General features: G+C 41.8%; 1 protein-coding gene across 6 annotated transcripts in view; it reads left to right on the plus strand.

The window, feature by feature from the left end:
* The window catches only part of RIMBP2 (RIMS binding protein 2), a 575,178-nt gene that overhangs the window by 498,325 nt on the left and 50,367 nt on the right, over window positions 1-26,486 (plus strand). For 5 of the 6 annotated variants that reach the window (XM_088482099.1, XM_088482100.1, XM_088482101.1 and 2 more), the window contains 5 exons: window positions 1,127-1,597; window positions 1,913-2,062; window positions 5,517-5,675; window positions 11,094-11,804; window positions 18,692-18,809. In XM_088482099.1, coding sequence (XP_088338225.1) covers window positions 1,127-1,597; window positions 1,913-2,062; window positions 5,517-5,675; window positions 11,094-11,804; window positions 18,692-18,809 — 1,609 coding nt within the window. The remainder of the gene's footprint in view (window positions 1-1,126; window positions 1,598-1,912; window positions 2,063-5,516; window positions 5,676-11,093; window positions 11,805-18,691; window positions 18,810-26,486) is intronic. The other variant, XM_088482103.1, reaches the window with a different exon arrangement.

Consider the following 26,486-nt stretch of genomic DNA (forward strand, 5'->3'; position numbering starts at 1 on the left):
CAAAGTGAAACTACACCATATAATCATACCCTGTATACCTAGCAATCTACCAGCTCACCTTGTATCAATGTCACTGCTTCCCATATGGTCTGACTGCTGCCTGAATATATATGTGATCGATCATCCACAATGGTTCTGAGACAAAAACATAATAGCAAATTCCCACCTTCAAAATATAACGCATATGCTGCCCATGCAACACACTACTTACACATCATACTGTAAATCTTCCACTCTTAGGGCCTGATTCAGACCCGCTCGCTAAGATGCATACTCTCGCTGCTGTCGATGGTATGCAGTGTGTATGCATGGTGTGCATGCGTATGCATCTCAGTGCTCATGTGCATACCTCAGCGAAAGTTCACAATGCATTCGCTCGCTGCACATAGACAGCCCAGCAGAGTGAGTGACGGGGGAAGCCGTTTGAAGGTAGTAACAGGGGCTGGCCATTAAAAACAGGTGAGTGGAGGTGCCAAACCAGGCGTGCCTGAGCATCTCAATGGCGTTTTAGAGGTGTGTATAATTATAAGACAGCATCATAGTACACGTCACCTGGTTTGTTTTTACACTGAAGTGCTCGCAGTGCTTGCGGCAGGGTATGGTCAACCTCAATGGCTGCGATAGCATCCGATGTACCGATGGTTGCATGCACTTCCTGAACATGGCGTGCACAAGTGGGTGTCTTAAAACCGGCTGGTGGGTGTCTGCATACACTATGTGATCACTCTCTAAGAAATACTGGGCGTGCTAATGCATTGCTGTGTGATAGAACTGTCTACGCAATTTGCATACACATCGTGCGAGCGATCGCATCTAGCGAGTGGCTCTGAATCAGGCCCTTAGTGCTTTCAATTTCATCCACCACCTCCTTCATCATACCATAGCCTCTCAGGCTGTCCTCTGAGCGTCCTGATCCACTTTCTTCCAAACAGGTGATATATCTACCACTTCAGGGTCTTATCAGCCTTGTGTACTCGCTTATTACATTTATTTAGATATTATTTTTCTGCGAATGGTGTGGTTGCAGATTTATTTGTTGCATATATACTTGAAACAGTATATTGTAGGCAGTCTGTCAGTGTTTTACTTCTCAGCTCTCTTGTGGGTTTTTGTTCCGTAAGTGCAGGTGGCCGAAGTGGTGTTTCCTGCAGCAGAGAACATTGTGGTGGATCTCCTGAAAATACTCAATTTGGATGCCAAGGAAGTTACAGTAAGAACCTTGTCAGCACAAGGGGAATCGGAAGACTCCATTATTGCTCTCATTCCGCCTAATTTACTGGTGCCTCCAACACAACAACATCCAAGGACTATGTCCAAATGCAAGCCATTAGCAAGCACTGGCATACCAGATACCAAAGATGAACATGTATGCCCGCACAGAAAAGCAGAAGAGCACTGGGATCACCCTCATACAGTATCTACCATTCATGGACACAACTTGGAACCTCCAACATCAAATTTTCACAGCCCTGGTCATGGTAGGAGGTCTCCGTCTCCACAGCGGATACTTCCACAACCACAAGGTGCACCCATTTCTAACACAATGGCCAAAGCAATGGCAAGAGAAGCAGCACAGAGGGTTGCAGAGAGCAACAGGGTAACGTATTCATGGTCGTAAGATGTTTCTTTTTCACACTTACTCAATAAAATACACACAAAGTTCATTACCAAGATCTTGTATTTATTAGTATAAGCTATATTATACAGTATAGCCATAAAAATGCACTGATGATCACAGTTACTGAATTCTAAAAAAATACTATTTTTACAAATTACACAATAGTAAATGAGACTGTAATTACCCATTTTGAAAGTGTTGGTGATAATTGATAACATAGATGAGTCACTGAAAGCAACATACTGTACGTATGGGTTCCTCTCCATCTGACTACTGCTTTGTTATCCAATTCAGAACGAGAAGAGGAACCTGTTCAGTGAGCGGAGTAATGCAGTGCACGATGCTAACTCGGATGAAGAAGAGGATGGCTACGACTCTCCGCACATTAAAAGAAAAGGAGCTTCTGTTGACGAGTTTCTAAAAGGTTCAGAGCTTGGAAAGCAGGTGATTATTGAAGTTTTGAATGTTGATTTGCTTTACAGTATACATAGATCTCCACAAGTAACTTGAGTAGCAGGTACAATACAACATTAAATATCACTAATTTGCCTAAAGAAGAAATCTTTGCTGTTTAAAAAAAGAAAAGATAAGAAATTTTCCATAAAAAGTTATATTTATATTTATATTGTGCTGTCATCCGCAAAGGACTAGAAATGTGACAACTCTGACATTTTCCAGAAGGGCCGGTGTGCTTGTCAGCATTAGTGGGCTAATCTCCTTTCTCAAAGGTATGTTATATTGAGTTGCTCAGGCTTACAGTCCAGCTTCTTAATACAATAGGCACAGCCACTGCATGCTCAGCACAGTGTGTTGGCGTAGCACTGACATAGAGCATTAGGCTAAGTAAGAGACAAAACACTGTCTTTGGGCATATTCAGAAATAGTGTGGCTCTGTATATGCTCGGTCTGCTTAGAGTCCCAATTCTGGGAAGATTAAGAATATTTTTCCTGTGGCAGCATAAAACCAATACACACACAGCAGACACAACACTCCGACACCTAATGAAAGCAGGGATTCCGCTCTCTCCTATATAAGTGAGTGATAAAATGAACTATAATTAAGACTGTTTTCTATAAAAGAAAAGAAATGTAAAGTCACTTGGCTCTTATGTTTTTGGTTATTGTGGCAATACAGAGGACTTTTCCTCTTTTTTTTGTGAAGAAATACATTTTCCATTAAGGATGTAATTGTGACACAAACATTTTGTGAAAACAAAACAGTTTCAGGAAAATGATCAGGGAGAAAACTGACTATATTTGTTCTCTCTCTAGTCTGAGAGGATAATTATACAGTATAGACTCCATGTTTACAGAAGCACAGATTATTTCAGGAAATGAGGCTGACGGTCTTGTTGGGGGCAGAGACCTGTTATTGGGTAAGTGAGCGGAGCATGTTAAAGGGGCCAGGTTATGAAATGAAGTGTGACATTATAGTAACCGAGAAACCACAGACTGAACATTAAATAGCGGAACAGAGAAATTAACTGAGGTTCCTATGAAACAAGTACAGAAACATTGTGCTGCCTAAAGCCTACAGGTGAGCAACCCATGCAATACATTATATTGGGAACTGTCTCTTTGGGATCCCAAAACAATGATACATTTGCATATTGTTATATTTAACTACATTAATATATAAATCAGAATTGTTTTATTTGTTGTCATATCATATTAATCAGCACAGTCTGCTGGTGCGTCCTGGCCACATCACATTGCGACTTAGACGCATTTTTGGCGGGAAATAAACGTTTGATGCTAGCAGAGTAGCACGGGACCCGGAGGCTCACTCACGACAGGCAAATCGCACTGCGTGGCATAATGAGGCTAGAAGTATATGGACACATCTGTATGTGTATTGACAAATTGGACGTTTTGCACAGATGTTCCTACATACTGGACTCACATTTTTTTATGCCTTTGTCTAATTAGCGTCTGATAAGTGTTCACCATGCAAACTTTTATTGGGAATGTTAATGGTGAAACGTGAAGTATTCCTTTGTCTTATTTTCCGTTTTTGGCATCAAATGGAAATAGTTGTGCTGTATTTGACAAGTGGATGTCACAATTTCCAACACAGCTTCATTTTTAACAATGAAATAATTAGCTATCCCCAAAGCCTCTGGGGAGGGATGCTGGTGCTCAACCTGAAGACTCTCATATGAAAATACTTTATTTGACTTGATAATCAGAAATTTCAGCTGGCTGTCTTACACAGAATCTTGCTGTAGAATCATTCCGAGGGCCACAAATAGGCCGCTAATTGAGATGTGCTGAGTGAAACATCTGCTCCATCTTATCTGTCTGTTAAAATGTTTATTGAGGAAAAGCAACTGGGAAAAGGATACAACTTAATTGCTGGAAAATTATTATGGTAATAATGTGTAATTCAATTAGTAATATGTAACATTTGTCAGGATTTTAACTAGTGATTAGTCACCACATCATGATAAATTTGAAGTTGAAGAATATTGACAATCAGATATGCAGCTAGCGATGTGAAAATGACAATGTAACTGATGTGCTGTACTTCCTATGTGAAGCTTTATCCCAGAACTTAAGGCATAAGGAGACTTAAGGCTTCCAGTAACCTGGTTTCCTGGGAACTGCTTCATAGTCTAGGTAACATTTGATTTACTTCAAGGTAATGGAGATATATTATCTTGACCTACATTTCAAAAGGCAGCTATAGCTGTATTTCTCTGAATGCTTAGCTCTCTTTATTGAACAGTGGCATTTATTATGGTACTGTAGTTAAATAACCATGAAATCACAAAACTGAAATATAAAATTCATTGTTGAATGTTAACCTGACATTGCATTATAGGTCTTTTTTTAAAAAGTAGAGTTTTACCTCCTCACTCAATTGCAGACAGCTAAAGCTCCTCCCTCATCTTAAAGTCCATGTCCTATTACAATTTGATGTAGGTCAAAAAGCTGATACTGCTTTCAGATGAGTTGTAATTACATCACTGGTCCTACCCCTTTGTATTAATCAACCAATCAACACAGTGCGTATCTGTAAAGTGAGTCTTCCTATCTGTCAGTCACTCTCGGCTTGCAGTTATAGAATCCCCTCCCTCCTAACATAGCAACTTGCTGCTGATAAAACTATCAGTTATTTTATGCATAGGAGCTGACTGTAAGCCAGATGCCAAGTGGCTGTATTTGCATGATTCTGCAGAAGGCTGATGTACTACAAATGTGTCCTCATACACTATTGCTGCAGTCACGGCAAACAGCCCCTCTCGGCCTGCCAGGTCCTGTGCGAATCGGCTTGTGCCGGGCATCTTTTTCGATTGATTGCGTCTTAATCTGAACTGAATGCGACAAAACTGCTTCATAAGACTTTTTCAAACGCCAAGTCTGAATCTGTACACAGAGTGCTACTGTACAGCGACCGTAGCTTTATTACATGCCAAGTTCCATTGTACTTTGTATACAGATTCAGTTGCACACAGACATACAAGTGTCACATACTGTATCAAATTATATATTGCAGTCTAGTTGTGCATCTCTGTCACATCACATTGCAGCTAAGATGCATTTTCAGGTGAAAAAGATGCTTGGTGCAAGGGGAGTCGCGTGGGACCCGGTTGCTCACTCACATCAGGCATCTTCATGGCTAGGTGTATGAGGCACATCTGTGTCCTAGCATTGCTATATGGGAAAGGAGGCTGCTATAGGTGTATACCAGGAGCTCATTCCATAGCTTTACAGAGACGCTGTATATAGCCATCAGAGTTTTGACCGATGGGTACTCACCACCACCACACCTTGCTTGTAGAAGATACCATTTTTAAATATTACCAAACTTTTTACTTATGATTTTCCTTTGTAAACTTTGCAAACCACACGAGTGGTTAATTGGCTTGTGCTTCTTTCTACTTTGCCTAATTAGCCACACTACTGTCCCGACGACGAGTATCACACTGAAAGCAGTAGAGGCTCTGATTTATCGGACATCTTGGAGGAAGATGAGGAGGAGCTTTACTCAGAGATGCAACTTGAAGATGGAGGCAGGAGGCGCGTCAGTGTCACTTCTCACAACACCCTTAAGGTAAGAGGGCTGGCGATGAACGAGCCATCTGGATTGATTTGCAGGATGTATTAGTAGAGAAGTTGAGAGCCCAGAGTTGGTCAGTCTTGATAACCAATAAAGTTTTGTGTTCTTGGAAAACAGCAGGCTACATCTACTTAAGTCCCACAATGCTCTGTTTTCTTGCCAAATGGTGCCACATGTGATACTGAGTTATTACATCAAAAACAGAGGCAAAGAAGCAGGGAGAAATGGAAGGAAATGGGGCAATACACTCTATGGTTATGACCAGAGCCGTAACAGGGATCCCCGGTGCCTTGTGCCAGCATGCAGAGGGGGCGGGTCCGTCAACGCCAATAAGGACAGTGGCATTTCCGGAGCATCCTCGGATGCTCCGGGGTGCTGTACAAGCTAACCGGCTGCATGTCTGTAGCGTCCAGTGGACGCTTTGGCGGTGCTGCAGCAGGGACATGGGTTGCAGTGTACCATTCCAGGCCATGGGGCAGCGTCAGTACCCGCCCACAGAGCCTTACACTCTATCCAGCGGCACCGATTGCACACCCCTGGTTACGATTCATATCATTACTATGAGTGCAAGCCCCCACTACACAAAATCCTTCCATGGTGTAACTAGCTGGAGGCAACTATTAAGGTAAGAGTGGAAATGTACCGACTTTTCCCTCACATCATTTGACACCATTGGCAGGGAGAGAAAATGGCACACGAGCGTGTCACATGATCACCACATCACATTTCCTCTTTGGCCAGGAACACCCGCTGCTTTGGACTCTTTTGGCCACTGGAGTTGAGCAGTACAATTGACTGGTGAATTCAATTCCGTTATCGCCTTATTTTAGAACTCTCAGCAATATTTTGGTAAATGGGCTGCACATTATGTTTTCAAAGTAAAGATTTTAATATTATTGTTTTCCTGAATGTGCATATATTCTGCAACCAGAAGTCAATGTGCAGACATAATGGACAGGACAAATGGCCACACTCTGACCTACCACCAGAGTGTGGCCATGTGTTTTGCCTGGGCAGTGTGTTGTCTGTATACCCTACTTCTAGCTGAATACCCTATAAATAATTCCTTATTTTGCGACATGTTTGTAGATTGTGCAAACATTGCTCTACTCGTATTTATTGGGAGTGTCAGAGTAACTTGCGATTGATGACCGACACCAAAACAACAGAATATTGTAAAGTACTGTACACACACAATAACCGCTTCTCCCAGGACTGTCCTGGTTTTTCCCATTGAAAATATTTAACTCTTGTTTTGTTTTACAATTTGGACTATTTACCATTCTCTTTGTGAAAACCAAAAGGAATAATGGCCTTTAATTATGTGCAAATTGTATTGCTTGTATTTGTGTGACAGTACTATTCAGCAATCTTAAACAAAACATGTTCTTATACAATATTCAACTAAATGCACATTTAGCTATACATATATAAATACATTTTCTATGTCAGTTTGCTAGCACCAACAGAGCTGTGGTATTTTATATAGAAAAATGGTAAATCAGTACGGCGCTGTCACTATGCTGCTGGTTCAGAAGGAGGTAGTCAGCCTCCTATAGAGATAGATAATACAAGAAAATGAGGATGAACCGCGCTAAGTGTCACTATTAGTGAAAATATACTTTTCAATAAAGATTAATGAATATTATACATAATAAAATATCTGCATAAATACTAACACATTTGCTATTGATGTGATTAATTGCGGCTTGGTTGAAATAATCAAAATTGTTTATTTATAAAACACATATATTAAAAAACATATTAAAGAAAAACGGATTCTAAATCCTCTTCAAGTATAGGTTGTGTTAAAAACACCAATTGGGTATTCCTATAGATAAAATCCTTCAGCAATACAAGATGAGATGAGGGTCTCCAAATAAATATGAGATGATTGAATATATAGTCATTAATGAAAGTAGGATCCGGAATAATTTCCAGCTCTGAGTATAATTACCAGCCTCTATTGGATCATCACGTCCTGGGTGTAGAGCAAATGCGGCAGTCGGCGTGGTTCCAAAAGGAGAAAGTCTGTTGGATAGTGGTTGTAGATGCCGGTCCGGAAAAGATGAAGATAAGTCCAAATTGGAGTGCAATCAGTAGAGGGGAACGCCAAACGCGTTTCGATGTGGAATCACCCACACCTTCGTCAGTGGCAGTACATCGAATATATATAATATATGTGTTTTATAAATAAACAATTTTGATTATTTCAACCAAGTCGCAATTAATCACATCAATAGCAAATGTGTTAGAATTTATGCAGATATTTTATTATGTATAATATTCATTAATCTTTATTGAAAAGTATATTTTCACTAATAGCGCGGTTCATCCTCATTTTCTGGTATTTTATATAGAATTGCATTCCACAAAGTAGGATTTGTAGAGCTGCAGTCTTTCAACTGAATTCAATGTTATAGTAATAAATAATGATAAAAAATAAATAATCTGACAAAGCCGCTGGGAGTCAGTATTCCATTTTACTTACTATGTGCCATAGTTGTGCTGAGAACATTTTTACTGCAGTCATTCTGCAAAAAATGTAAACATGTGCGCCACCAAGTGGCTGCATCAGGCAGTGTCTCTGTGAAAATACCATCATTATCACAGTCAGTGCCCAGCTTTATATCTCCTGACCTTACACTTCTTGTATCCTTAATCCATAATGTATTTGACTTTTTCCCCCTTATATAATAGACCACAGAATGTTCCCAGATACAGTACTCCATACTGGCATAGTGCTATACTCAGGTTTATTCTGGTGTGTTACTGTACATTAATGTATATTTTCCTAATGTAAAAAATTCCACAAATCTGCACATACTTTTGTACAGGACTGGCGTGTTTTTTCATGCACAGTTTTCATTTTTTAGCATTTTATTTTACTGTACAATTGTGATTTTTTTTCCTGGAAAGTGCACCATGTGTAAGCACACAGTAACCACTGGGAGAAATTACTAATTGCCTGGTCTATTTTTCTTTATTTAGCTCCGTTGTGTTTAGACATATTTATCATTATGTTTTTTCTTGTATCTACCAATTTTTTTCTGGATCTCCCCAAAATGTTGAATATGGATTTGATTATATTTGTTATTGTTAAGCTGTTTTTCTTAATCTGCTACATGTACATACTGCAGATGGCCAAATTGGTCATTTGCTGAAAGTCAGGGGCCCGATTCATGTAGTTGATTGATGACCGTATCCATATAATTATGTCTCCCCTTTCCTCACTGGTGACTCCAATCTCTTCTGTCAACTTATGGGTACAGGCTCATTGAGGGCTTTTTTGCCTCCTACTCACCGCCCATGACACCAATCACCCCCCCCATGACACCAATCATGGCTTGCTTCTACAAACCATAGTGAGTCTCTCCACACCACCTCCTTCCCTATGCCTATGACTGCATCGTTGTGTTTAGAGTAATCCTATGTATTTCTGGAAATTTCATAGCCGATAAATGTTTGGGGCTGCGGATACTTTGTGGCACCCTATAAATAAAAGATAATATTAATAGCAATAAATGGCATTTAATCTGGCATTTCTGGTTACATTGGTCAGTGAGCAATGCCAATGCAGTATTGTTTTATTTGTTGTCAACTTTGCAATGTAAGACCTGAGATGGGTGACAAGGACCAATGGAAGGCTAAGATTATCAATGTCCATGCGTGCCATTATGTGTGTTCTTTTGCCTTGTCGATCGTTATAGAATTTACATCTTTGATGCATAGCAAACACTTCGTCTTCCTAGAAACTTATGTTGTCACTTTTTTTCTGGTAATTGGTATTTCAACTTCCAGTTATCATAATACTATTTGAAAACTGCATTCATAGCATGAGATTTTCATTGGTTACACTACGTGATGGAAACAAATACAAAGTGTTAATGCAACAGAGTTGGGATGTGACACACAATCTCTGTGCTTCACAGCAACGCAGTTTAGATGAGGGGTCCATCCTTCCCGAAGGGTAGAGCAGAGCGGAGGCCTCTTTTGCAGACCATTTATCAGGTCGCACCTCACTGCTGGGCACTATAGTAGTTACATACAGATGTGTCCACATACACTTTGCCTCTGTGCGCTACAAGTCATGTTAAACATGAGTGTGTGAGTGCCATGTGACTTAATAGCGCTAAGCATCTTTTCTTTTGACTTTTTTTCCTTCAAATGCATTTTATTTGCACAGTGATGCGAATAGGACACACAAGCAGCTTCTGCTGATTACAATGATATGTGGCATGTCTATATTCTGTGTGCAGCTATGGCTGTCTGCAGCGAAATACTATGTTACTGCGTCAGCCGCTGTGACACTGTAACGTAGCATTTTCCATGCAGATACATGTTAACTGTTTATCGCACAAAGAAGTAAGATGTATGTGGACACATCTGTAGACTTCTCCAGCGGTACACTGCTAATGGGCATATAGTTCACGATAGATATATGGTGTCAATAGTAAATAGGTTTTCTGTGTGAGTTGAAGAGCATATGGATTTTTATATATATCTGCAAGAAGGTTCCGTGATTAAAGTCATTTTCTAAATGGCAAATTACTGAGTATTATGTACCTATTTATTATAGGGCTAATGCTATCACTTTCTCCTGGGTTTGGACCTGGCTTAATTAATGTGCATACCCGAACATTTTTATTATACCTTCCGCTGGGGATCTGTTATTTACTGTACATTGTACTCCTATTTATTAATGGTATGTATGAACTCTGCCTATTAGATTTCCCCTAGTGCTCGATTGCTGTGCCCCAGAGACACAGCATGACACAATGAGCTATGTTGTTTGGATTTACACATGTGACAACTTTCTGAGTATTAGTTGCTTAATATTTTTTACACTAACTTTCAGTGTGCATAATAGGCAGGTACAACCACCTATAGAATCATATATAGGGCAAATAATAATTTCATGTACATGAGGGTGGCTTGATGGATCTTATTTTTGTGAAAATGGTTTTGCATCCTCGTGTAACACGGATATGGGCAGCCTTATGACTAGAGCGTAATTAGCTAGTCTCATGTGATGTGTGCTGCATCTAACCGTCACAATGGCTGTCTGTGTGCAGCATCTGTCCCTGCATGGTCCTATTCTTACTATAGCATTGATATGCCAAGCTATCATTATTTGTATGATCTTATGTGACACCAGCCAAGCTTCTAATCATGTCTTTATTTTCACAGATTCCCATTCAGAGCATGAACCTTTCCTTCACAGAGTAAACTTGCATGCCTTATGTTTTCCATTGCCTCTAAAACTAACCCTGTCTTTATTTTTTTTCTTTCTCTCTCTCTACTTCTCTTTCCACGTTTTCTTTCTTTTTATTGCACTTTTTTGGTACTGTGTTTTAAATTTTTTGTTGTTGGTCCATTCTGTTTTCTTTTATTGTGTATGAACTTGTGAAGTGTTCTAAGACTAGTGCCACAGACCCTGCTTTACAGGATCAGCTGGATTTTCCCCCTCAGCATCCTCACAGTAAAAAACTGTTCAGTATTCCTGAAGTTGCAGAGGAAGAAAGTGGAGAACACTCAGAGATCTCTCACAGAGGGAGTTCTGTAAGCATGGCTTATAGAACAAGAGAACCCATAGCTAGGAATAATAGAATGCCGAGGGCTAGTAGTCAAGATGGGAGACATCAGAGTCCATGGCATTTCTCAAAGTGTAGGATAAATGGGGTCCCGGCATTCTCAGATGATTTAACATGTGAAGGGAGCAAGATCGGAACTCTCTCCAGAAGCCCAGACAGCGGCTTGGATTGCGGAAGTGAAGAGGAAGAAGCACGTTTTATTTTCAGGAAAGGCTGCAACACAGTTTCTAGAAGTGCCACACATGAGCTGCAACAAAATCCTGTATGCTCTAGAGAACCAAAGCAGATGTTGACTCGCAGAAAAACCCTCACCAGGCAAAGCAGCGTAGAGGAGGATTTTGGTGATATCAGCACAGGCTTTGTAGATAACACAAGCAGTTCCAAGTGCCATATTGAAAACCGTGAACTGACGCCATTTGTTAGAGATTTACATAACAAAGACTATGCATGCCGGAATTCAGACATTTGTCAGAAAAACTGTAGCAAAGCAATTCTAAGGCCAACTCACAGAGACACCGAAAACTCTCTGGTGTGTTAAATAAAAACTCCTTTTGCCATCTGCTTGCCAAATCAATTCTGTTTGTTTTTTTGTTTGTTTTTTTGGTTTTTCTTATTTTTTTTTAATGGGCTTTAGTCTGGGATCACTTTGCTGATTGCTTCTTATTTGCCTTGCTGTAGTCTTATTAATCAGCAGCGCTTTGCAGGCTTTAGATCATGCTGTCCTTTTGGTTCTGCTTGTACAGTAGTTGTAAGAATATGCTGTCTTTTCTGTTTGTTTGGTTTTTTTTATAGAGAAAGTATAATTGCAAACCTTTTTACTTTTTATATTTAATTTTCAGGACAACTGAAACTACATTTTAATTAAGGGTTAGCTGAAGGTTCATTAATAAATATATATTTGATTAAAATACCCATTGAGGTTTTTCCGCTATCATCCCACCAGATGGTCTATTTTTTGTCATTCATGTCATTATTTGGTATTATGACGTGCACAGTAATTCTGTCGTAAGACTGTTTAGATATGTACAAAGAGACAGACATACGTACATAATGACTGACCTCAGAATCCCACCTAGCAGAACTTTGGGAATGGCACAGTAGTGTTGGGGGATTAGGTAACCACTGCCCCTGTAATCAGCCATCCAAAGTTTTGTTCAATCTAGACCATAAAATTCTTCAAATTTGCTCTTTATAATATTGCAACTCAATTACTACTGGTCTTTATAGAATAGGGTTTCTCACCATTTGTCTTATTAGAGGGATTTCCACCTTCAGATGGTTTTAATTTCTTGCCATGGATATTTCACTCAAAAGCTGCTTTTTCATCCCAGTTTCTTGTTAGGAGTTTTGTCAATGTGTTTATATATCTGGACAGAGGGCCTGATTCAGCAAGGATCGCAACTGCTAATGTGCACTCAATCGGCCGATTGTTGTGTACTGCACATGCGTATGCATCGAACCAGCCACTGCGATCGGGACTACGTAGATTGATTGCAGAGTGATTGACAGGAAGTGCCGATTGTGGGTGGTGACGGGGGGGGGGGGGTTCTGAGAAATGCAGGTGTGCCAGTGCATTTGAATGCTGGCGCATGGGTGTGCATAAATTATCCACTGCGATGCCATACGCAGCCCGAGTACTCATAGCGATCAATGAAGTTAGAAATTCCTGAGTAAGGTCAGAGCTTGTGCAAATGTGTGTGAGGCTACGATGGTACTCGATGTTACCGATGGTTTTGTAGTCTTGCTAAAGGTTACGAATGTGTGTAAGATAAAGTGGGCGTCCTTATGTTGTGCTGAGACTGCGTGCATAATCGCTATTGCAATCGCAGTTGCGATCCATTGCTTCATTGTTTCTAGGGGTTTGGGCTGGGCAATGATCAGTCAGTCAGGTTATTTAATTATATATATATATATATATATGACTATATATATATATATATATATATATATATATATATATATATAGTCAGGTGCATAAATATTGGGACATTGACAGAATTTTAATATTTTGGCCTCTATTCACCACCACAATGGCTTTGAATTTAAACAAACATGATGTGCTTTAACTGCAGACTTTCAGATTTAATTTGAGGGTAATTACATCCAAAGCAGGTGAACGGTGTAGGAATTACAACAGTTTCTACATGTGCCTCCCACTTTTTAAGTGGCCAAAAGTAATGGGACTATCAACTCAAAAGCTATTTCATGGACAGGTGTGGGCTATTCCTCGTTATTTCATTATCAATTAAGCAGGTAAAAGGTCTGGAGTTGATTCTAGGTGTGACATTTGCATTTGGAATCAGTTGCTGTCGACTCTCAATATGAGATCCAAAGAGCTGTCACTATCAGTGAAGCAAGCCATCATTAGGCTGAAAAATCAAAACAAACCCATCAGAGATATAGCAAAAACATTAGGTGTGGCCAAATCAACTGTTTGGAACATTCTTAAAAAGAAAGAACGCACCGGAGAGCTCAGCAACACCAAAAGACCCGGAAGACCACGGAAAACAACTGTGGTGGATGACAGAAGAATTATTTCCCTGGTGAAGAAAAACCCCTTCACAACAGTTGGCCAAATCAAGAAAACTCTCTAGGAGGTAGGTGTATATGTGTCAAAGTCAACAATCAAGAGAAGACTTCACAAGAGTGATTATAGAGGGTTCACCACAAGATGTAAATCATTGGTGAGCCACAAAAACAGGAAGACCAGATTAGAGTTTGCCAAACAACATCTAAAAAGCCATTACAGTTCTGGAACAACATCCTATGGACAGATGAGACAAAGATCAACTTGTACCAGAGTGATGGGAAGAGAAGAGTATGGAGAAGGAAAGGAACTGCTCATGATCCAAAACATACCACCTCATCAGTGAAGCATGGTGGTGGTAGTGTCATGACGTGGGCATGTATGGCTGCCAATGGAACTGGTTCCCTTGTATTTATTGATGATGTGACTGTTGACAAAAGCAGTAGAATGAATTCTGAAGTGTTTCGGGAAATATTATATGCTCATATTCAGTCAAATGCTTCAGAACTCATTGGACGAAGCATACTGCAAAAGGAACCAAAGAGTTTTTTAAGGCTAAAAAACTCCTCTGACCTGAATCCGATTGAGCATGCATTTCACTTGATGAAGACAAAACTGACGGGAAAATGCCCAAGAACAAGCAGGAATTGAAGACATTTGCAGTAGAGGCCTGGCAGAGCATCACCAGGGATGAAACCCAGCGTCTGGTGATGTCTATGCGTTCCAGACTTCAGGCTGTAATTGCCTGCAAAGGATTTGCAACAAAGTATTAAAAAGTGAAAGTTAGATTTTGGTTTGTTTAGTTTGTCCCATTACTTTTGGTCCCTTAAAAGTGGGAGGCACATATAGAAACCGTTGTAATTCCTACACCGTTCACCTGATTTGGATGTAATTACCCTCAAATTAAATCTGAAAGTCTGCAGTTAAAGCACATCTTGTTTGTTTCATTTCAAAGCCATTGTGGTGGTGAAAAGAGGCCAAAATATGAAAATGCTGTCAATGTCCCAATATTTATGCACCTGACTGTTTATATATGTAACAAAAGAGCCAGCACCTCCATAAATAGAAAAAGTTGCAAAAATGTATTATATTACAGGTACATCATAAGTATGTCATCATATTCAACTGCATCAATTAGCAGTACAGGAAGGCATTTTGCAAATAATCAGGCACATGTATGAGGCACATGATGCTCCTGATGAAGGTAGTTACTTAACCCCCGAAACGGCTGTTGGGCTGGCTGCTTATGGATAGGCGTTTTTTTCTCCATGATGAGTATACACTCTCTTTGATTGTCAGTTATGTGCCTCATACATGTGCCTGATTGTTTGTAAAATGCCTTCCTGTACTGCTTATTGATACAGTTCAATATGATGACTTATGATGTAACTTTTGCAAGTTATGGACATGATTCAAATATAATAAATATTTCTACTTTTTCTATTTATGGAGATGCTGGCTGTTTTGTTTCATCTAACATTAACCATTTATGTGCCAGGCACTCTTTTTTACTTTGTTTGGATGGTTATGTTGTTGTAGCTACATTTGTTGATTTGTTTGAAAATTTTAAAGACTATAAACCTCAGAGCATCTCCGATATATTCTATAACTAATAACTAAAACGTGCAACCTAGAAGGCAAAGTGCAAAATAGCTCAAGAATCGTACCAGTTATTTTGGGCCAAATGTAATAGGGTGCGAGTGTACAGGCAAAACCCAACTCGCACCTTCTCACGGTTTTTGAAGGTGCGAGTTGATGCCGGGACTCGCAAATATAATAGCCTGTGAGCTTTTGAGCTTGAGGCTACTACACTATGCGAATCTGTTAGAGTATATGCCTATGTAAACTCACACCTTTTAATGCGACTAGCATTAAAAGGTGCGAGTTATACAGCAGCCTTCACAGATCAGTGAGATCTGTGAAGGCTTCTGCCTGTGTGTTTAAAAAAAAAAAAAATTATGTGCACCCCTCCCCAGAAGCATAACCAGCCCCGGGCTCTGTACAGCCTGTGCTGGTTTTTAAAATACATGGGACAAAATGCGTAGGGGGCCCCTGTATTTTAAGTAGCAGCACAGGTCTTTTCTGATCCGGTCCTGGTTGTGGAAATACAGGGGACAAAACGAGTAGGGTCCCATGTAATTTCCATAACCAGCACCAAACTTTTTCTAGAGGGGGTAAATGCCACAGCCAGGGAAACCCTTTTTAGTTTTATTGCAAAAGACAATATTTACACCATCAACCCAACACCCACCGGCCAGGGATAGCCCCGGGCTATCAGCCCAGGCCTGGGGTGTCCTGGAGAGGGGTGCCCCTTTATTGGGCGGTCCCCACCTCCCCAGGATCCCCGACCTGGGCTGACTAGCGGTCAGGGGTAATGATTTGGCCGGGGGACCTGGTGAAAGGGTTCCCTGGCTGTGGCATTACATCCCCCCACCCCCCGCTAGAAAAAGTTTGGTGCTCGTCTTGTTCCCTGTATTTTCACAACCAGGAACGGATCAGAAAAGCCCTGTGCTGGTACTTAAAATACAGGGGAACCCTGCGCATTTTGTCCCCTGTATTTTTAGAACCAGGACAGGCTTTACATAGCCTGGTGCTGGTTCTTAAAATACAGGAGCAGCCTATACATTTTGTCCCCTGTATTTTAAAATTTGCACAGGCTATACAGAGCCCAGGCTGGATATGCTTCTGGGGAGAGGGTGCATGTCTTTTTTTTTTTTTATAAGTATTTTCATATGTACACACAGAAACACGCATGTATCTCTGACCTGCTCACTAGCCTGAAGCAGGTCTATTGTTTTTGCGATTTCTCAGGCAATAATATGTGCGAGTGAAGCACTTGCACTCTATTACATTGCCCGAGTTCTATCTAGAGAATAGGAAAACATCTAGATGCGAGCTGCTTTTTTGCTAGTAATAGTAAACCCTGATAAATGCGAGTTTTTCTACAGTCGCACCCCATTACATTTGTGAGTAAAGTGTTAAACTCGCATTTTTTACAAATTCATAACCTATTACATTTGGCCCATTATATTCTTTTTTTGGATTGTTACAGTAGTTCAGTAAACCTTTTTAGCATACGGTTTGTTGTGATCTGGTCACTAGATAGCACTCTAGTTCCCACTTGTCTTTGAACTTATGTTTGCAATTGCAATATAATTTTTACTTTTCAATCTCTTATATATATATATATTTTTAACCTTTTGTTAAGGGAAACATTATCTCAATAAAGTATATATATAATCAGTGCTCGAAGTGGTAATTTAGAGGTGGGGGTATGGAGATTGAATCTTCCCCCCACCCCCTATGGGCCCCTGCTTCCATATCACTCCATTGTACTTCTAAACCCCCCCCCACACACTTCTCCCTGCCTGCTCCCCTCTCTCACACCCTGCCCTTACTGATTCCCTCTCTCTTTTACCCCCTACAATAGCTAGCCTGCCTCTGTCTGCCCCTCTCTCTATTCCCTCTCTCACACCCTCCCCTCTCTCTAATTCTCTCTTACCTGCGCTGCTGGAGTGGAGCCACCGGGATCCTCGGGTCTCCCTCCAGTTTTTCTGGCGCCGCTGCGAGCCAATGAGAAGCTGCCATTTAGCAGCTTCTCATTGGCTGGCGGCTGCGAGCCCTGCAATTGGCTGGCGGCCGCGAGTCCCGCGATTGGCTGGCTGCTGCGAGCCTCGTGATTGGCTGGCAGCTGCCCAGTACGTGGTGCTTACAGTGCAGCCGGGACCAGGTACTTTGTCCCGGCTACATGTCAGCGCCTCCACTGCACTGATTGAGATGTGTCCCCTGCGGGACACATCTTAACACATTGCCGCCGCTGTTCCAGCGCTGGGATCCCATACTGGATCCCAGCGCTGGTGCAATCTTTTGTACATCTAAAATTAAGTGGGACCGGGAAGTGGCGGTATGTCATACCGCCGTATACCGCCCCACTTCGACCACTGTATATAATTATATATATATATATATATATAAAAGACTGTTTAGCTGAACCCAAAATTTATACTACATTCCAAAATCTACTCTGCGAGCCAAATCCTATATATTTTTTTTTGTTGCAGTGACCATGCATAGAATTGTAACTACAGTAGTATTCAGAAGTGAATCTGATATCAGAGTTAGAGAAGAAATAGGGTAAAGAAAATAGACACAAAAATCTGGAATTTTCTACAATGAGATAAAACTTTGCATCATAATCACCTTGTCTGTCCTCTCCCCAAAATCAGTTTGACTGGGCCTTTTAGAATTATGGGGTCATGTCACCTACTCAAGGGCAATCATTTCTATTAGGAACAGGAAAAATAAATATTATATATATATATATATATATATATATATATGTAACATAAACATTGCATTGGTATAGCATATTGAGAAAAAAGGTATTGCTTAAGGGTGACAGGTGTACATTTATTATGTTATACATTTAAAACAGAATGTATGTTTCATGTTTAGTGTTTGTTGTATCACTGTATCATGTCTGTTGAAGAGCTGTTATATATATGTCACAGTGGTTCTGTGGATTTATATTATGGTCAGTTTCCAGTAGCTGTACGTGACCTCTCACACTCTTTGTATAATCTCACTCTTCCTAGATACTGTAGTGGTTTGGGCATTTACAGTTTATGTTTAGGTTTATACGTTTTCTCCAACATTTACTGTAATGTGTGTGACACAGGTTGTTATTTCATGTTTAAGGAATAACATTTTAGTATGTACCATACGAAAGGTACCTTCCACTGTTACTGTATATGTTATTGTTCAGCTAACCTTTCAATTAAAAAAAGTTTTGTTGTCTTTATGGCTTTCGCATTAAGCTGTAGTTTGAAATGATCTTATTATGCATTTGTGTGTAGTATAGACTGATTGTGTTTTCTGTCTGTGCTCAGCTTCTAGGAAATCACTCTACTTTAGGAAGAATGGAAAGAGTGGATCACCCAGCCCGACGGTTCTCTCATGGTAGTACAGTGCCACAAAGACCTCGACCCATGATGGTTCCATCCATTGGTTAGTTTGATAGATTTCTGCGTTATGTATTATGTTGTGTCTGTTCCTCTTCTCTGCGTGGTTTAAGAGAGGGAATTGTATGTCATAGAGGGCAGAATTTTATTAGCTGCAAACTGACAAAAGCAATAATACAGTTTACTTCAATGTATATGTAGAGTCCCCTTTAGCAGCTAATGAAATAAGTAAGTCGTTAATATTTATGCTATTTCTCTTTGTGTACTTTTTCAGTATAGCTGCAGAATGCTGTGTTCTTTGGACACAGTGGATTTTTATTATTATTATTATTATTATTATTTTGTTATTTATATGGCACAATCAAGTGTTTGTAGTGTAATACAAGGAAAATTACACTGAAAATCAACCAATTTAATATAAAATGTGTTAAGGAGTATACAAAAATTATACAAGCTGATAAATGAATCTGTACAACAGAGAGAGAGTTAAATCAATATCAGTCAGTGACCCAGTGGCTTTGGGGTGGAGACAGAAAGATTATTGAGATGAGTGACACATTTTTTCAGGGCGTTTCTTGTTATACATAATCACACGCAGCCATTTCTACTCCACAAAATAACTGGTATCTTACACCACCTCAGAGTTGGGAATACTGGGATTTTCTTGTAAGTTTGATGGGGCGAATTCTGCTCCTCCCAGAGAAGCACTTGGACCCATGTCAAAAAATCTTGAAATAACTTTGGTGATGCCATTCCCGGCAAATTACGTCATTTCAACCCTGCTCACTTCACAGGAGAAGTAGGTAGGATGCAGAAGTGTTGTCTACCTCCCTGGGAGGGCTTCCCCAGATTTAAGAGTCTCCCAGTAGAGTAGGGAAGCATGTGTAGCAGGCTGGATCTGCCTCAGATCTGACAATTTTTATACTGCATTTGTAGTTTTGTTCACTTGCCCACAAACTTAGGTGCCCACAGTAGTTCACGGACAAAACCATTTGTAGGGTGTAACCTTTGTCTTTTTCTTACATATAAAACCCCTCCTAGCAAAATTCAGTCAATTAGGTGCAAGCAATAAGGCTGTGCTTACAGTGACATCCCCACTATGGTACAGGTTGAGTCTCCCATATCCCAATATTCCGAAATACAGAATATTTTTAGCTTGACTGAGATAGTGAAAACTTTGATTTTTGATGGTTCAATGTACACAAACTTTGTTTAAGGCACAAAATAATTAAAAATAAAGTATAAAATGACCTATAGGCTGTTTATAAGGTGTATATGAACCATAAATGAATTTCATGTATGTACACAAACTTAGTTTGAACCACAAAATGACTGAAAATATTGTATAAAATTACCTGCAGGCTGTGTGTATAAGGTGTATATGAAACATAAATGCATTCTGTGTGTATATTTGGGCCCTATTCCTAAGACATTTCTATATGATATGCAAATATTCCAAAATACAGAATATTCCGATATCCAAAATACCCCTGGTCCCAAGCATTCTGGATATGGGAGACTCAATCTGTACCGATTCTGAGCCGGACGCAGCCACATCTGTGTCTGTATCTATTGGTGGTCGCCCTCCTGCGACTTTATGTAAATGCCGCTAAAAGGCCCTTCCCTGGTATACATCTGTGCGTACGAATGTGCAAGGACTGAGATGCCCACTGTCAGCATCCATAGATGCAGAAATACATCTGACCTCCGTGCGCTACAAGTCGCATTAAACATGAGCATCGTGCGATTCTGTAGCATCTTATTTGCACAGCCACTGACACTGTAACATAGTAATTGGCACACAGATATAACCGCAGTAACACACACAATATAGGCATGCTGCTTATCATTTTGATCAGCAGAAGCTTCTTGTGAATCCTATTCACATCACTTTGCAAATTAGATGCATTTGAAGCTGTAAAGTCACTTAGCGCTACCAAGTCACTCCATGGCATGGCACAACTAGAATGGCTGTTTAACGTGCATCTCCATGCATGCGCTAAGCCACCTTCCAGTTACCACCTAGAAATGCCCACTACATTTTAAACAAATTTCTTAGGTCGTGGATCTCCCATATGCCTCAGTCGCAAACCTTACTTTGTGCACATGCTATCAGGCTGCATGGGCAGTGCAACATATATGCATGCACAGATGAAGAAAGTGGCTCCACTTTGCCCGGCATTGGCAGTGGGTGCGAGTCAGAATCAGGCCCTATATGCTCTGTAAAGTCCTCTTTTCATGCTTACTGATTTATGGACATACTTTGATGCCATAAAGAGCACTGCGCATGGTAACTGTGTCAGGCTAAGGCCAGGTACACATCAGAACGACGTGTATCCCAGCCAACCTGATAGAAGTATATATCTGGAGGCTGTACACACTGCAAGATTTGGTGTATGACTGTGCAATATACCCTTCCAACCAGCATTCACCTGCATGCCGTCATCAGCCTGGTCGGCCCATCTGACGTTCAGCACATCAGATGGGACAACGTCGCTGCCGACACACATGAACGCTCAATTAAGGGTACACACCAAGCAATATGGACGATATATCTACGTTGGAACGATATATCAACCAATATATCGCTTAATGTTTATTTTACTACATTTGGCAGAGACAACAGAGTGCAAGGTCTAGGCAAACACAATCATATACATGGAAGAAATAACAATCACACACTGCTGACATCTGAGATCCCGTTAGCCAATGAGAAGGCTTTATTTACCAAATGGATCCTGATACATACAAAAAGTAACTAAAGGAAAATATAACCTAACTGGTGATTTATTTATTAACAATCAACCAATCAGACTATTGTTTTTATTGTCTAACTTGCACTTGATTGATGAAAACGAATTCCTCATTGATTCAGCAGTTTGTAAGTAACCACACTATGGCTAAGCTTGACATAAAATGAATAATTACTGCTACATAAGGCCCCTGTAAAGACTAGCTGGATGATATGCAAAAAGTATGATGTTACACACCTACTGTAATTACACTGCAAAGTTATTCTGTATGTCAACTATATGGTGTACCTATGTTCATCACCACATCCCTTCATATGTCGCCATCTTCACTTCGAGTTCATATAACACTTTATGTATGATGCCATGTCTAGCTAGCTGTGCTTTTCTATCAGTGATTTTAGATGTAATAGAGCCAGTTGCTAAACTGTACTTTCCTCCATCATTTATTTGTATGTTTACAATAATTTCCTCCAATGTGCAGAGAGGTGATATACATGCATGGGGCCCAGCTTTTTTAGTCACCATTTTCTAGCTTTCATTCAGACACATATTTAGTGACATGTAGTAGTATATAATTACCAAGAGTGTTGACATTGGTGTATAGTACATACATTTATTATAGAAACTAGATTTTACAAAAGACAGACTATCAATTCACTAATACTGGGTACACACTTGTCAATATTTAGTTTGTCCAACCGACGAACGATATATCGCAAGTTCATCGGCTGTTGTGTACACTCGATATGTATGAGAACAATATTGTTCATAGACATATCAGGTTGGCCCTGTAGCATATCCGATGCCAATATATCTGAAAGAAATATCTGTGCATCTGCATGTGTGTATGGGTGCCCTGTACACTGGCTGAAGGGACCGCTGTCACCACAACTGGGCGGACAAATTTAAATACCCACCCAGTTGTCATGTCAGGCCAGACATATCGAGCAACCGATTGCTAAGTGTGTATAGCTTACCAATTGGTCACTCGGATGGTCTACTTACCGATCCGTAGTGTATCCAGCATAAAACCGTACCTCATTAATATGGTGTTACTGGTTTCTAGTGAATTGTTATAGGGCCTGATTCAGTAAGGAACGCTATTCTGCATATACGCACGCACCTACATTGCTATTATCTGCGGTGCTATTTAAATGTGTGCATTCACATTGCATACGCAGCCTGACATAAGGACGCCTACTTCCCCTTACTCACATCCGTATACTCGTGTAACATTACGAAACAATCGGTAACATCGAGTAACATCGGACCCATATGCACAGTTAAGGAAGCCCAGACCTCACTCAGGAATTGCTAACTTTTGCGCACGCTATGAGGCATCAGGTAACGCAGTGGACAATTTATGCACGCCCATGCATCAGCGTTGAAATGTACTGGCACGCCTGCGTTCGCCCGACCACCCCCCGTCACCACCCACAAACGGCACTTCCTGTCAATCACTCTACTCTGGGTCTGCGTAGCCTCTGCAGATACAGTTCCCAACGCAATTGCTATATCACACACGCGCACTGCTATGCATGCGCAGAGCAAATTAATCGACCGATTGCGTGCATATACACAACTGCGTTCCTTGCTGAATTAAGCCCATAGTTCATTCTTGTAAAAATTGCTTTAGACCCCAAAATGGCTCACTCCTTAGATACAATAAAATAGGACTTTCTAAGAGTGATGGTAGTTCATGCAGTTTAAACTTACATAAACTGTGACTGCCTAGTTAGTTTAGCCCTTTATGAATTTGGATATATATTCCTAAGTGTCATAGTTTGATGATGCGTTAGATACAGTATATTTTTGTACTATTTAACAAATCCTGTACAGAACTCTAGCTACATAAATATTTGTTATACCTAAATACCCTTACCTCTAAATGTACAATACTGTATGTAGTGATTGTTTTGCCACAAATCTTATGAATATAGCTAAGCTATTGTTGATCCCACTTATTGAGATATCCCATAGATACAGAAGTCTGTGTACAGTATGTGGGTTGCTTTTGGTTGTCATTTGCAGCAGGATTTTCCTCCACTTTTCTGGTAGATTTGTCCTAGTGATGCCACAACTCACTTGGCACATAACCATTCCATCCACTTGGGTCATTTCAGAAGTTTGTCAAAGCCCAAGCGTGTTGTCGCAAAGTTCCATGTCCGTATGTTATTCCAGTGGAACCAAAGACATTTACAAAGTCAGAAGTAAAATATGTGCATTTTATAGAAATCACTTTTTCAATATACATTATGGGCCTTGTGTAGAGTTGGATATAAGTCCGTATGTTTTGTTTTTCTACATCATATAGGCATCTCCATATTGCAAGAAATGTGTGTAAGACTAAGGGCCTGACTCAGACCCCCTCGCTTGGATGCGTTCGCACGTAGCATGCCGATGTTCGCAATTTGCACATGCGTATAAGTTGCAGTATACGTGCGCGAACCAGTCCATGCGATCGGGAAGCTTTCGCACACTTTATATAGACGCCCCGCTGGAATGAGTGACAGGACGAGCAGTTTGTGGGTGGTGACGGGGTGGTCTATTGAAATGGGGGTGTGGTGGTGCGAAAGCAGGCGTGTCTGTGCGTCTGAACGCCGTTTCAGAGGCGTGCATAATTAAGATGCAGCGTCAGCATACACGGCACACGGCTGAATTACACACTGCAGAACTCGCAGTACTTGCGGTAGGGTATGGTCAGCCACAAGTGCTGCGTATGATGTTACTCGATGTTACTGATTGTTTAATACACTTCCTGGAGATAACGTATGTTACTCAGGGAAAGTGGGTGTCTTGTGACAGGCTGGTGGGTGTCTAAATACTTCGACGGCACGGCAAGACATAGTGGGCGTGCTAATGTCTTGCTAGCCATCGCGTGATTTACATACTTTGGTTGCTGGCGCTGCGTCCTAGCGAGTGGGTCTGAATAAGGCCCCAAGTCCCTATACAGACTTAGGGGGTGATTCAGAGATGTATACTTTCTACTTCAGGGTCCATAGGGTATCCACAGGATACCTTGGGGTATAGGTGTGACGTCAGTCGCAGGGCACCAAAGAGTTAAGCTTTCAGCCTCCCAGGATGCACTAGGTCCCCCTCCTATACCCCGCCCCCGGGCCAAGGCACCTCAGTTTAGTTTGGTGCCCGGCCGGAGTCGGGTGCACCTGTTGGAGTGGGGGCTAGAAGAGCCCCTGAAGCTTTTTCTTCATGCAGCTGTGGCTGCACATCTGGATGAACAGCATGGACAGTCAGTCCTGACGTCCATGCTGTCTTCCCTACACCCCGCCGGTACCAGAACGCCGGTACTGATCCGGGGATGCTGGTGGGCGTCTGGGGTCACAGCTAGCGGTGACCCCAGATGTTCCGGACCATGGCCGGATTCAAGGGGGACAGAGGTAAGCAGCGGGGTTCCGCGGTGGGTCCCCGCTGATCACATGGTCCTAAGTCCCCAGGCAGGGGGCTCCCTGGGGACTGGCTGCAGCGTGGAGCCAGGCGACCAACCTGCGCTTCCACTACCCCCTGGGACAGCGGACCGCAGCAGAGCGGTAGCGCTGCGGCGTCCCAGGGGTTAAATGCATGCCAGGGGAGCGCGCCTTCCCTGTCTCACAGCCGGCGCCTCCCCCGCTGCACACAGCCCTCTCTGCACTGTGCTGACTGGTCCTGTGTCAGCGCTCCTCCCCCAGGCCAGCTTCTCTCTGCTCCTCGGCGGCCATCTTCTCTGCAACGCATGGTGAACGCTGCTGGAAGTCTGGAAGGAAGCATCGTGGTCTGGGTCCCCCCGCATACCTCTCCTCCGCTGTGGCTCAGGTCTGTGTATGCAGCGCTGTGTCCTACCAGGCCCTGTGTCTGTGTAGTTGAGTGATCAGCGCTGTTAGTGCAGGAATTGTTATTTCTCTGCATTGTATGTGACTGTGCTAGCGCTGCCTGTAACTTTTCTTCTCTAAACTGTCAGCTTTATTACTGTCCCTGTTCTTTCTGCTAAAGCCCTTGCGGTGCGGTGCTGCAGGGTGGTCTCTCGCCTATTTAATACTTAATTGGTGAGAGAGGTCACATACGTGGTGCCATCATGTCTGAAAGTGATTTTCCCCTCCGGCTACAGTGTACCACGTGCAAAGTACCGTTAGCGGAGGGGGAGGGTAGCGCGGAGGGCCTTTGCCGGCAGTGTTTGTCCATGGCGCGGCCTATTACGGTTACAGCACCGGTACAGGAGCCGCCCTGGGCTTGTTTCGCTCAGGCGTTAACAGCTTTAGTGGGCCAGTTAGCTCCGCAGCCCGCGTTTACTCCGATGGGTTTGTCCCAGCAGTCTGTGGTGTCGTCACCCATGCAGGGGTTCCCACGACAATTGGTGGTACCCCACAGTCTCCCTATTTCCCCGCTCCCGGGTTCTCAGGAGCCAGCGTGGGTTAACTCCCTGACGAGTTCTGTACAGCACTTGTCGGATGTGTTGCAAGGGGAGTCTGTGATGCGGCCTCATAAAAGGCCGGTGGCGTCTCTGTCCGCTCCTTATGAGGATGACGAAGGGACGTCTGATGATGGGGAGATTCTGGATCCTTACGATCAGGAACCTTTCCATACTAAGGACGCTGATGCTAAGTCCAAAGTATATATTCCTGGACTTATTCGGGCGGTCCGCACAGCCTTGGTGATTGAGGACGAAGTTCCCCCAGCGGCTAAATCTAAGTATGCCTTTTTCAAAGATGTGAAGGGCGATGCCACAGTCTTTCCTCTTTCGGGTCAGTTGGTGGACCATTTAGAGGAGGCGTGGAAACAACCTGGCAAAAGATACCAGCCGCAGAGACGCCTGGCGGTGGCTTATCCGTTCGCGGATAATTATTTTGCTAAGTGTGAATCCCCTCCACAGGTGGATTCTCACGTGACCCGTCTTGTCCGTAGTGCCACATTGCCGATGCCATCCATGTCCACCCTTAAAGGATGCTACGGACCGCAAGGTAGAAATCTGCCTGAAGTCT

The sequence above is a fragment of the Taudactylus pleione genome, unplaced genomic scaffold (assembly GCF_031769625.1).
Source record: "Taudactylus pleione unplaced genomic scaffold, aTauple2 ptg000282l, whole genome shotgun sequence".
Classification (NCBI taxonomy): Eukaryota; Metazoa; Chordata; class Amphibia; order Anura; family Myobatrachidae; genus Taudactylus; species Taudactylus pleione.